The sequence below is a fragment of the Felis catus genome, chromosome A1 (genome assembly GCF_018350175.1).
Source record: "Felis catus isolate Fca126 chromosome A1, F.catus_Fca126_mat1.0, whole genome shotgun sequence".
NCBI lineage: Eukaryota > Metazoa > Chordata > Mammalia > Carnivora > Felidae > Felis > Felis catus.
This window is the reverse complement of record NC_058368.1, coordinates 122,102,569-122,115,912: the sequence shown is the minus strand read 5'-3', so window position 1 is coordinate 122,115,912 and position 13,344 is coordinate 122,102,569. Positions and strand designations below refer to the sequence as shown.

General features: G+C 40.0%; 1 protein-coding gene across 15 annotated transcripts in view; it reads left to right on the top strand.

The window, feature by feature from the left end:
- PPP2R2B (protein phosphatase 2 regulatory subunit Bbeta) overlaps nt 1–13,344 on the top strand; it is a 510,749-nt gene that overhangs the window by 248,469 nt on the left and 248,936 nt on the right. For 5 of the 15 annotated variants that reach the window (XM_019833925.2, XM_045060611.1, XM_045060622.1 and 2 more), the window contains one exon: nt 12,387–12,471. The exons of the other annotated variants lie outside the window; for them this stretch is intronic. In XM_019833925.2, the coding sequence (XP_019689484.1) occupies nt 12,435–12,471 (37 nt within the window). In that variant the 5' untranslated portion in view covers nt 12,387–12,434. Of the gene's footprint in view, nt 1–12,386; nt 12,472–13,344 lie in introns of those variants that run through there. 15 annotated transcript variants of the gene reach the window in all.

The window sequence follows — 13,344 nt, the reverse complement described above, 5'->3', positions numbered from 1 at the left end:
ATGCTGTGGTGACTCTCGATCTGTCTATATACTGTTTGTGTTCAAAGGTTCTCTTTGAATCTTCCTGACTTTACCATCTTTTTTTAAAATTTTATTTTTTTAAATTTACATCCAAATTAGTTAGCATATAATGACTTTACCATCTTGAAAGCCAAAATGTTGGTTCCTATTCCTCAGCAAAGAATAAGCAAAGAAGGAATCTCTGGCCCTTCACTTCTTCTCTAGTAAACCTTGGATAAGCCATGTAACCTTGTGAGCTTGAATTTCCTAATGTAGAAAATGGGAATAGCTGTCCTATCTACTAACATGTGCACAGCACTGTATATTCTATAACGATTTTGAATTTGAGTGTTAATAAAGAATAAGGTTGATTGGTGGCAGTTGTGGATGGCTTGCTATGTGCCAGGAACAAACTTGAAGTTTTACAGTATTTTTCTTGTTTAGTACTCAGAAGTCTATAGGTTGGTACTGTCCTTAGACCCCTTTAAGTAAAAAGTTGAAGCAGAATGAGATTATTGCTTGTCCAAGGTCACCCTCTAGTAAGTGGCAGAACAGAAGTCACTTCTGGGTCCATCATTGTGGTGTATGGATACACCTGTTTATATTTTTTTAATGGTTATTGATTTCTTTTGAGAGAGTGTGAGCCAAGGAGAGAGAGGGAGAGAGAGAATCCCACGCAGCTCCATGCTCAGTGTGGAGCCCAAGGCAGGGCTTGATATCACGACTACGAGATCTTGACCTGAGCCAAAATCAAGAGTCAGACACTCAACCAATTGAGCCACCCAGGCACCCCTGGACACACCTGTTTAAAACAGAAGTCATGATGTTGACACAGGGAAAAGATCATTCATTCTTCTAAAGAAATACTATTTTGAATCAATACCAATACACAGGGTCCAATTATCAAGATTTTGAAAATAAACAGAGGGAACATTAGAGGCATCGTATGCAGTGATGTAGAATGCACATCAGAAGACCTGGGTGTTATTCCCAGTCCTGCTGTCATAATTAGTTACTTATACTCTGTGGGCTTCCGTTTCCTAATCTCCTGAAGTGAGGCTGAAAATGGGGGAGGGGTGGCATGCTCCCCATAGATTTTTGTGGCTCTAAGTTTCTGTGATGCACTTTGTATTGACCCACGGTGTCATTTAGATCTCTTGAGTCTGTTGAGACATTGTGCTCAACAGTGTGGGGGACACAGGCTTAGGCTTTAAATGGCCTCGGAACTCCAGGCTTAGCTGTAGGAACTGATGGGTCAGATCATCCTTCTGGCAAGAAGTCTCTGGTGCAGCCAAGAGGTGGAGCCAGAAAGGGAAGCATGTCTTTGCCAAAAGCTGCTGCAGATGGAAGAGCCAGTCTGTCTGGGCAGCCCATGACTTTGAGAGGAGCCATTTGGCAACGTTGTTGGCAGGAGCTGCCTTGCAGCGTGAATGCTGGAGACTGTCCTGGGCTGGAGTGAATCAGGGATGCAGCAAAGGTGGCTGGTGGAACAAATAACCATCTGGTGAGCAGGGCACTGCTCATCTTGCTGCACTGACAGAGAAGAGCGAGTGCCAATTGGTGAGGCTGGGCTCTCGGTGACGTGATCTGACAGGCACAATAAAATGGCTCCCCTGCTGTTGTACACCCCACGGAGGGGGTTAGGAATCCCATGTGAACCTGCTCTTTCAGAAATCAGGAAGGCTCCAATCTCTTTGACTGTCATAGGAAAGGAAAGTCATCATGTCAAACAAAGTTGACTTTCTGCATTTATCACCAGCTGCTATGGCTGGTTGTGCTGGTGAATATGGTGAAATAAAAGTTCTTGTTGTCAAGCTTCGTTCCATCTATTTGGCAGCGGATACTCTGTCCTTCTCAAAGCTTCGGCGTCTGTGCTGCGTTTGCCTCTCAGTTACACCAGGTGGCTGAGGGGGTAGAATCAGACCCCACGTGGCTCTGGAATCACCTCCAGCAGTACTGATTCTGTGGCCTTGGACGGGTCACTCTGTCTCTGATTATTTCTTTTACTTACAAAATATGGCAGTGGTTGAAGCAACATTCCCCTTGCTAGCATGCTATTATTTATATGCGAGAATTAAATACAAAAGAATCCCTCTCTTACTCCATGTACTTGGGACCAATGGTTGATGATCAATTGGAAGAACTAAGGCAGAAAAAAAAAATTTTAATGCTATTTTAAATTGCATTGCCTAATTTTGATAAAGAGTCTATTGAAGAATCAAGACTTCATCTTTGAATATGAGTCTGCTGACTGGGGCTTATATTTTTCTTAAACCACACCCAAAATTGCAAAGACCCTGTCTGAGTTTGGTTTCCTTGAGGCTGAATGACGGTATACACCTGAGAAGCAATCTTAGCACAGATCCTTCTAGATTTTTATGATTGTCCCCCATCTCTTCTCTCTACCATATTTAATTTGACAATTCTGTCACTTTTTGAAAGCATCTTAGTTTTCATACGAAATAATCCTTTTCTTCCTTTCCACACCGTTCCTTCCATCACCTTCCATGATATTTGATTAAATAACAACTGTAACTGACATCAAGAGATATGGGAACAAACAGAACTGACTTGGAGTAAACATGTATCTCAGCCAGAGGAAGCAGGAGTGTGCCTGTGTCCCAGAGATTAGCCTGCTAAGTTAGCTGTGTGTGTAGTGCATGTGAGTATAGAGTATAGAGGCCCGTTTTACAGAGTCAGCTGAAGGCCTTTTTCATCCAGTCTGTTAAAAGGGCCTCTGTTTTATTATGGTGAGGAGGAAGAACCACCATGGACTGAGTGCTTCCGGTATACCAAGAGTTGAGTTAAGTATGCTATGTATGTTCTACATGATGTACTACATATTATGCATCTATGTATATATTGTGCACTATATTGATGTGTATATATATGATACAGATATGTGCATATGTGTGTGTGTCTGGATCATTTAATCCTCAGAGAAAACCTCAGAAGTATGTACAATTAAAGCTTAATTGAGTGAGACTTTAGGTCCTTTTCACCATTTCCCAATCCCCATTTCCCAGTGCAGAGCCTGGCAAATATCACTCCTTAGATGATTACTAAGGAAATACAGGGATAGGCTCCTATTCCACTGACAGTGAAACTGGGGCTTAGAATATTTGTGTGATCTCCCCAGGGTCAGTCGGCAAACTCAGGATTTAAAATGATGGTGTGTCTGACACAAAAATGTACGTTCTTAAGAACAAATATAGAGATATTACAATAACCTTTTTTTATAAAACTCTCAGACATATGCTTTAGGTTAGAATAAACATCTAATAGAATAGTAATTTGGTATCATCTCCACTTTGCACAAGTATATATATATTCTAGAACAGGAGTTGATAAATTTTCCTATAAAGAGCCAGTTAATAAACATTTTAGGTTTTGCCAACCATACAGTCTATGTCCCAGCTACTCACCTCTGCCATTGCTGCTCATGGACATGGCTTTATTGTAGCAAAACTTGATTTACAAATTCAGGTGGTAGCCCATGCCTGGTAGTTTGCTGACCGCCCATTCTAAAGACAAAATTTGGAACCCATGAGAAATTAAAAAAACGTTGGTCTTCCAAGTCATTGGTGGCAGTAAGTGCTAGACAGAAGCTTTCCTGAATAGGAATGGCTTATTGTCAAAGCGGGGACTTGGTGGGATTCTGACAGGTGATGAGGAATGGCAAAGGCTGTCCTCATGGAGAAGGAGGTCTTGCATGACATTAGGCAAAAGTACGTGAGGAAAATGGCATGTTGTTTGAGGACATGAGCTAGAGGCTAGACACATAACAGACTGTTTAATAGCCCATTAGGATCCCTGCACATAACCACACCTCTTTTAGTGGTGTCCCACAGAGTTCATGCCGTAGTCATTTAAAAAATATATTTATTGGGGCGCCTGGGTGGCGCAGTCGGTTAAGCGTCCGACTTCAGCCAGGTCACGATCTCGCGGTCCGTGAGTTCGAGCCCCGCGTCAGGCTCTGGGCTGATGGCTCAGAGCCTGGAGCCTGGTTCCGATTCTGTGTCTCCCTCTCTCTCTGCCCCTCCCCCGTTCATGCTCTGTCTCTCTCTGTCCCAAAAATAAATAAACGTTGAAAAAAAAATTAAAAAAAAAATATTTATTATTGGTGCACCTGGGTGGCTGGTCAGTTAAGCATCTGACTTAAGCTCAGGTCATGACCTCATGGTTCTTGAGTTCAATCCCCACTTCTGGCTCTGTGCTGACAGCTCAGAGCCTGGAGCCTGCTTCAGATTCTGTGTCTCCCTCTATCTGCCCTTCCCCCACTCATTCTCTGTCCCTCTTTCAAAAATAAACATTAAAAAATAAAAATATTATATACTAGGTACCATGCTAAAAATAGGAAAACAATAAAAAAACAAAGACCCTACCCTCATAGAACTTACATTCTGTTGGGGAGATATCCATGAAATAAACACTAATATAAGAATATGAATATAAATCTTATTAAATACTATGTAGAAAAAGTAAAAAGGCTGTGGGAACAAAATATATGCTCACTGATGAAAACATGAACTATAAAGAAAAGTGTAATAAAGAAAACCGAATTTACCTCTAGCTCCAAACATAATCATTACAAATATTTTCAGTGTATTCTCTGTGTGTGTGTGTGTGTGTGTGTGTGTGTGTGTGTGTGTGTGTGTGTCAGAGAAAAGAGAAAGGGATGGATTAATACTGGAATTATATGTAAAATGGTATCCTATCTGTTGTTTTGTTTTGGTTCCAAATAATACTGTGAGCATTCTTCCATAACATCGTATAGTTGAAACAGAATTCTGCCATTCACCTAATACTTGAAGTGTAGATTATTTCCAATATTTTGCTGTAATAATTGTGTGATAAATAATTGCATGAATCGAAATCATCCCTAGTTATTTTCTTAGGACAAGTTTCTAGAGTCCAGATTGCTGGGTTAAATGGTACACATAAATAAGTTTCTTGATAGGAGCAATTAGGTTTCTAGATAGTATTAATGAAATGCTTTCTACAAAACTTGACCAAGGAAGACCTTTGCAGTTGCTGTGGCCCCTCGCACCATGTTTTGGTCTATATTTTGCCTTTGCCTCACATTGTCACAGTTTTCCAGAGGGAATTTGTGCAGGTGAAGATTAGAAAAAAATTGATAAAGATAGAACCATTGAACTTTAATTTTCTCCTTTGCCCTTGTCCTTCCCCAAAGCCCAAGTACTTTTACCCATTCTGAGAAGGGAGGCAATCTCAATTCTCAGCCACTGCCATTAAATACATGGGTGAGTAGCTCGTTCCCTGGGATTTAGTTGCCCACCTATATTAACTAAAATGACATTCATGGTTCCAGGGCATCAGTTGTAGATAAGTATATGGAACCTGGTGACCCAGAAATGTTAATTTTCCTCAAACTGATAAGTAGGTGACTTCAAAGAAAGAGTGACCTACTATGACAACTAGCATGGTTGTTTAATGAGCTGGCCTCTCCTGGGGTTCAAATTTGTCATTTCTGAAAGCTGTGCTACCTTTTTTCCCTGTTAACACCGTGTGTGGTTGAGTGCAACTTGAACTCAGATAAATATGAAGAAACTAAACTTTATCATTGGCTTAAGACTTGCAGACATCTCTAGTTTTCCTCCAAAAGTTCGGTGCATGATTTGATGGAATTGAAAAGTATAAATCTTAGAAACTACCAGTGGGATTTGATTTTTAGTGAGTGATTTTAGTCCCTTGTCAAAATATATGGGCTGTCTGCATTTCAGCAGTCACTGGAGATTATAGGTAGGAGTTGATTTGAGGTCTCAATCCATTTTGTTTGGAATTTGGGCATTTTTCTCCCTGTGAAGTATCTTGAGGTAGTGAACTGGAAATATTAAGTTCTTTGGAACGTTTTTTTTTTATTTAAAATTTTTACAAAGTTTAAAGGATATATGGCTGGGTGGGTGGATGGATGGTCAGTTAAATGGATAAAGATTTGTGATAGTCAATAGGGTATCCAGTTGCTTCCTCAGAGGACTAAGTATTCAAGCATCTTCTAGAAACATGAAGTTTCAATAATAATTTGGGATTGTAATATTAAAGTCTACCTCTCCTCTCCTTTCTCTTCTGCCTGGGAAGCTGGGGCAGGTGGGATGGGGTGAGAGAGTGAGTATTGATTAGGGCAACACAGATCCATGTGAGGATGCTTCCAGGAATTCATCACTGGCACTAATTAAAAAAAAAAAAGAAAAAGAAAAAGAAATAGGATGGGGGTGGGAGGGAAATGGAGAAGAGCTGCCCTGAAACCCTGAGCCAACAGAAAAGACTGGGACAGTTCAGTGCTTCCGGCTGACATCTCTTACAGAGACCAATATCTAATCCCATCCCAGTTCTGTAGGATTAGCTGGATGAAACTAACATACTATGCTTTGAAAATCAGAGCTCTCTGGTCACTTGATAGGATGTAGGGGGAAGATTTTTGGTGCAGTGCCATGTGTGAATGAGGTGTATTTCCCTATAGGTTCTGTGACCCCTTTCAGGGTCAGAGATCAAAGTCTTGCTGAGGTCTCCCCAGGACCTAAAGAACTCTGTGCACTGTGGTGAAAAAAAACCCAAAAGCAGTCTGATTATCATACTGTGCTTCTGCTGCCAACATGCTTACTCAGTCCCTAAGCTTCCTCAGCACAATTTGAGATGGAAATTTTCTGATCAGAATTTTTCCTATAAGTCTTAGAAACTTGGATTTAAGCCCGTTATGTGGGCTAGGTTTTTTCTTTTTCCAGTTATTTGACAAGCAGGTTGCTTTTGAATCACTCATTTGGATGGCCTTGATCTAGACATTGGTACGTGCTGAAAAGGCAAAACACTATTTTCCTACTTGTGCTTGGCCCTTTAAGAAGATTGGGCCATTGACCATTTTCTCCTGTGCTGTAAACCTTACTGTTTCCTGCCTGTCCCCTCATCTCCCAGCTTGCCTCCTAACTGATGTCCAAACCAACCATACGGGCTTGTGCTGCATCCTCAGTGCCCCCAGGCCATCCCTGCTCCCTGCTTCTGTATGCACCATTTCCCTTTTACTGGGACCTACATGGCCTCCTTTGAATCTTCATTTTCCTATGAATTTCTTTCTCAATTCCTTGAGTTTTTTAATCATAACAACAGTTCTGTGGTATGTAGGTATTATCCCCATTTCATGAATGTGGACACCAAAATCCAAGTTCAGGTAGCCCGCCAGAAAGAAGGGGGCCTGCACATTTTCTCTCCAGCTAGAAAGAAACTCCTGGAAGACATTCCTCACGCCTTTACTTCCTTAGTTTATTCTACAGAGGACAGTGCAGTGCTTTGCACACAGGTGCTTAGTAAGTGGTTTTGAACTTGATTTGAGTAGGAGAATAGATTGGTAATGTCTCTGTAGTTAGGACAGCAGCCAGGTACATATTCTTTACTCAGGAGCTTAAACTTACGGCTCTATCCAGACATGTTCAAGCTAGATTCTCCTACCCCCAACTGGAATTTAAAGATGTGCTATATTGCAGCCACTTGGAAATTATACCAGCTAATTACGAGCATAGCCTATTCTTTCATTCATTTGTTTGTTTATGTGTTTGTTTTTTTATTTTACTCTTTAACCCTTCAGGTATTGATTGAGCAAATGAAACCTCATTCATGCTATCCAAGTTGGTATATGATGATATAACTGTGAAAAAATATATAAAAGTTTATTAACATCAGGTTATAAGGGGAGGAGAGAAAAAATACATAAATAGGACTATTACAAAATTGAAGGTAGCCACATCCATGATAAGAGGAGCATGTATAATATGATTCCTTTTCCGTAAACTTCTGTGTGTGTACATAAAGAATTCCACGGAAAGAATGGCTAGTAGATTATTAATAATGGTTATCTCAGGCTGATGAAATCTTAATTCTTAATATTTATATTTTCTAATGTATGACAATTTCAATATGTATAAGCATTGTTTACACAATAGAAACAATAAAGCTGTCATGGTGAAAAACAATTCATAGAGTATCTATTGGGTGCAAAGAACAAGACTGTGGTTATCAGTGTAATAAATACCCACCTGAGTTCTTCCTTTTACTTTGAAGTAAAATTAATAATTCTTCAGTTGAAAATCACTGTGAACCCTGGAAGAGTAGTGATAAGTGAAGACTAGTAACAGTCAAATTCTGTAATAAGAATTCCATTCAAGTTCTCTTACCTATAGGTCTGTGTGAAAGGGCTTTGGCAATGGAATTGGTCCTTAGGTTCAGAGCCACTGTGGTCTTGAGGTCCTGTGTCTAGGTTGAAATAGTAAAGGTAAGATGATCTCTCTGACCTCAGCCAATCGTTTCATAAGGGGGCTAGGAAAGGCTCTGGATGAGTCCGTGAAAATCTGCTGCAATTATGGAAAAGCCATCTTAGAAAAAATGTCCTAGAGCCTGCAGGTCAGAGCCAGCCCCTCTGCACATGAAAGATCTTGCAATCTGTGTTTATTGACACAGAAATTGGTTTTAATTATCCTGAAGGAATTCCTGGCATGTTTTTCCAAAGGCAGTCTTTAAATGCTTAATCAGTGGATTTCTGACGACCAGACCCTACTGGAGAGGTCTGCATATGGCGGCAGTTGGTCAAGTGTAGTATATTGCAGTGTGGCTGCTAGTGATGGATTATAGGTATGTTTTGTCAGAGAAATGTAGGCCTGAAAATACCAACATCCACCCATGAAAATGATGCTGGCTTTGGAAAGTATGGTATGTTTTATGTCTGAGAAGCCTCGGTTTCCTTCCCAGCCATTGATATGGTCTAAGCAACCTCCATAACCTCTGTTTTTGGTGTCCTGAAAGTAAATTGCTCTAGAGCAGGAGTTTAGGCAATCAATCAGTCAGCTTCACAGCCCCACAACTAGTGACTTGAAAGGAGGAACATGCCTTCCCAAGTATGGATCCAAGGAAAATATACATTCCTAATCTTTGCTTTGGCTTTACCCATTTGTGTTAACCTACAAAATATTTTAAGAAAAGAACTGTAAAAGGAAACGGAGCATGATGGTGTCACATCACAAAGCCATTTTAATCTTTCTGATACCTTGAGGGGAAACCAGGGTCCAAGATAAACATAAAAGCACCAAAGGAATTGTTTCTTTTTCACCTCTTTGCTTTTGCATCTCTAGGTTGAATCCTCCCACTAAGAGTATAAAAATAGTCAATAGTGTTGCATACTATCTTTGATTCATGTCTCCACGTGTAACTCAAGATGGAATCTCCTTTTTTTCTCCTTGCTTAAAAATGTCCTTCACACTATCACCTTTCACTGCTGTTTCAACTAATATACATAGAGACCAAATTCTACTCTCTCATGTAGACATGCAAAAGAGATTAAGTCAGCACCTTGAAATTGGAATAGGAACCTAAAGGCATCTTTGGCAAGATACATTGAGCCACCCTTTGAGCTGCTGAGAGTGTCTCTGTCCTGTGTGTAGTGACATAATGGTTTGGTGGTGATCCTTTTTGCTTGCACGGGAAGGTTTCTCAGGCTATTTCATGCTGACCTTCACTGATCTGGAGATTTGCCAAGCTTATAGGGAAGTAAGGCCAATGGAAACGAATCCCTCTTAACCATCACAACAACTGAGCAAACAGTTCCACAGATGTCCTTGGTACAGCTGATGACTATCATGTTTAAACAGTCCCTCTTCCTCTTGTCTTTTAATTTAGTCTGTAAGCTAACTTGGGTTAGCCAGGTTGATAGGTTAGTGGCCAAATTTTAGCCAAGGAAAGAGTTGCATAAAATAGTAATGCCATCTTACACCTGTGAAGGGGCTTTGTATTTCTACAAAATGATTTTCACGGCTCTTGTTCACTCTGCACAGAAAAATTGGAGAATGAGTTTATTTCTCATTTCCTCGGTACAAAAACTGAAATTTAGTGGAATTAACTTGCCCATGATCACATACCTGGTGTGTGGTGGAGACAAAATGGAAGTGCAGAGATTCTGATCCCTGAAATAGAGCTTTTCCCATGATGTTACAACACTAAATCAACTTCCACTGAACTCCCAACTGGATGAAATTTTGCATTCTTGGAAAAAAGTGTTCATTGTTGCTGATTCTCTCTGCAAGATGTTGGCCACCTACATCCTTAGCACAAGGTTCTTTGGGGGAGCAACTTGGTATGTCATTGGGTGTGGGGTTTGTCTCATTTCCTTTTTTTTTAAAGTTTTTTTTTTTTTATTTTGAGAGAATGAGTGGGGGAAAGGCAGAGAGAGAAGGAGACAGAAAATCCCATGCAGGCTCCACACTATCAGTTCAGAGCCCAATGCGGGGGGAGAACCAATGAACTGTGAGATCATGATCTGAGCTGAAATCAAGAGTTGGACCCTTAACAAACTGAGCCACTCAGGCACCCTGGGTATGTCTCATTTCTAAGGTCATTCATTGTTACTATTCCAAATGGAAGGGTGTTGAGGCCACTCTCTTCCTTGGAAGCCCCAGAGAGCTGGAGTTTGTGTGTCTAAAGATGTGGAGAAGGCAGTAGACTTAATTTTGTTTCAATACTGCATACTACACCCAAATATATAACTCTTGAATATCTGCCATTTAGAGCAAGTGAGAAAATAGATAAGAAAGAATGGATGAATTATCACTAACACCATTCTTATCCCTGGAAACATAAGGGTAGCGAAGCTCCATTTACAGAGTGATTTTTTACATGCTTATGTGTACTTCTTTTGCTTCATTTCCATTTAAATATGTGAACAATGAATCCTTTATTAAGATGGGCTTATTACTTAAGTCCTTGAACCATAATTGCCCATATGGAAAATTGGGACAGTACTAGTAACTACCTTCTATGGTTGTTATAAGGATTAGTGAAATGGTACAGCAGTTAGTTCAGTACCTGGCATAGATTAAACATTGAGTAAGTGGTTGTTTGGCTCTCTTGAGTATTTCTAGAAGCCCTAACTGGTTATAAGTATTATTTGCACTGTACCATACATTCTTTCTCTTTCCAAATCCCTAGAGTTTAGGCTTATACTAAAAATTATACTTAACCAGTGGAGAACACTGACTCTGGAAACCACTAGGTTTGTATTCTGGCTCCATCACTTGCCAGCTCTGTGACCTTGGGCACATGGTTTATCCTTCCTAAGCACAGTTGCCTCCTCTATAAAATACAGATAACAATGCTTAATTTCCCAAGGTTGGTGTGAGTATTAAATATGACAGTGTATGTGATGTACTCAGGATAATTCCAGGTGCATAGTGTGCAGTAACTGCTAAATAATGTTAGGTTGTATTTACATTAATATTAGTTCATTCATCTATATCCTAAAACAGAATCATTACTGTCACAAGGTGGTTGTTTTCATTACAAAACAGTGGAGGAAATAACACTGTAACCTTAATCTTTGATCCAGTACCAGATCTGGATGGTGGTGATTTATCTCTTTTAAGTAATAAGTATAATCTCATATAATAATATATGGAACCCTGTGAGAGTCTAAGCCAAACTGCTGCTCTTTTCTGAACATGAAATAAAACACTGGGAAATGAAAACCCATTATCTACTCTATGTACCATCAATAGGATGGTTTTTAAAGGTAATAGCATTGAGATATTTAAAAAGTAATGATAATAAGTTAATTATAAATTTCTCTTTCTATATTAGTGGTATTCTGAAGCTTCTTTTTAAGGCTTAATTTTGTTGTTTTTTTTAAAAATCTTGTAGCTTTATTTTAGAACTTCTTCTTGTATTGTCTTATTCATAGATTCTCTTGGAGAGAAGGGAGGCTCTTCTAACCAGTGACACCAACCTGTTCCTGTTGGTGAATGCGTCCAGTTGCTTAAAAGTTATGTGTACCAGAGCAGTCTTTTTTTTTTTAACCCATTGCTTTTAGCCCTACACTGTGAAGCTTTGTATCCTAGTGTACATGATCCCTCTTGAAGTACATGAAGGCTACTCCCCTAACACCGCCCCAGTCTCCTCAAAACTCCTTATATGCCTTCTGCCTTCTGTTTTCAACTTGAATGTTTATTAGAATCACCTGAAGTGTCTGTTAATTGCATATTGCTAGGCTCCTCCCAGAGTTTCTAAATAAATAATACTGGGAAAGAGCCAAAAAATTTGCTTTCTAGTGGTGGCCCAGCTAGAGCCACTGCTGCTGGTTGAAAGAAAGCAACTCTTTGAGAACCCCGGGTCTGCAAAACCCAAAGACAGCCCACTTCCAGGTGAGAAGGCTGAAGCATAGAGAGTTTTTATAGTGTGGCTGTGTTACCATATTAGCCTTGATTTTGACATACGAGGAGTAACCTCAAAGAGGCTATAGTGGGGGCTTGGGGAGTGTGTAATGCACCTGTATATAACCAAAAATTGAAGCATCACTACCTCCTGGAGTCTGGATCTGAACCCCCTGTTTGTCACAGGAGCCAAGGGAGAACCCAAGACAGAGAATAGTGGCACAATAATGAAGCATGAACTATCCAGATGAAAGCACCTATGGAAATAAAGGTATTAGTATTACTATTTATACCTACTGTTCTTAATAAAATAGCAACATGGAAGTGTCGAACAGTTCCATTTGCTTAAAAGTGGTTCTGGGGGCTCAAATCAGTTCCTTCACATATTAAAAAGAAAGTATAGATAGTAAGCACTGTTGGACTTACTGTTTTAAGAACTAAGAACATGTTTTGATGAAATGTGTTGTTCGTACACAGCAATAACAAGTGATGACTGGTTATAAAATTACCAGGAAAGAGGTGTGGCTCTGTATGAATGGACCCTGCTGTATAAGATGCTAATAGTGTATGTAGAGCAAGCTAGAGAACCAGACAGATACATTAACTGCTCTAACAGAGAAAAATGGTTGGGTCAGTAGGTGAAGAAAGAGACAAGAGCTTCTTAGTTTGTGTATAATGAAGAATGAATGGCCTTACTAAATGATAATTTTTTAAAAAAAAATTTAATGTTTATTTATTTTTGAGAGAGAGGCAGAGAATTAGCAGGGGAGGGACAGAGAAAGAAAGGGAGACCCAGAATCCGAAGCAGGCTCCAGGCTCTGAGCTGTCAGCACAGAGCCCGACACGGGGCTTGAACCCACCAGGAGATCATGACCTGAGCTGAAGTCAGATGCTTAACTGCCTGAGCCACCCACGCGCCCCCTAAATGATAATTTTGAATTAGAAGGGAAATCTAGACATGACAATTTGGGAAAAACAGTAACTTCTTACCTGTATTAAATGCTTGAAGGTCCTATTAGTATAAGTAGGAGTCATCCCACATGATTGGGATGAAGTAGCAGGAAGGCTTTTCTACTAGCTTTGTTTTATTCATTTCTTGAAACTATGTGGTGAGACTGTTGAGCTTTACAGCCTCCTCATTTGA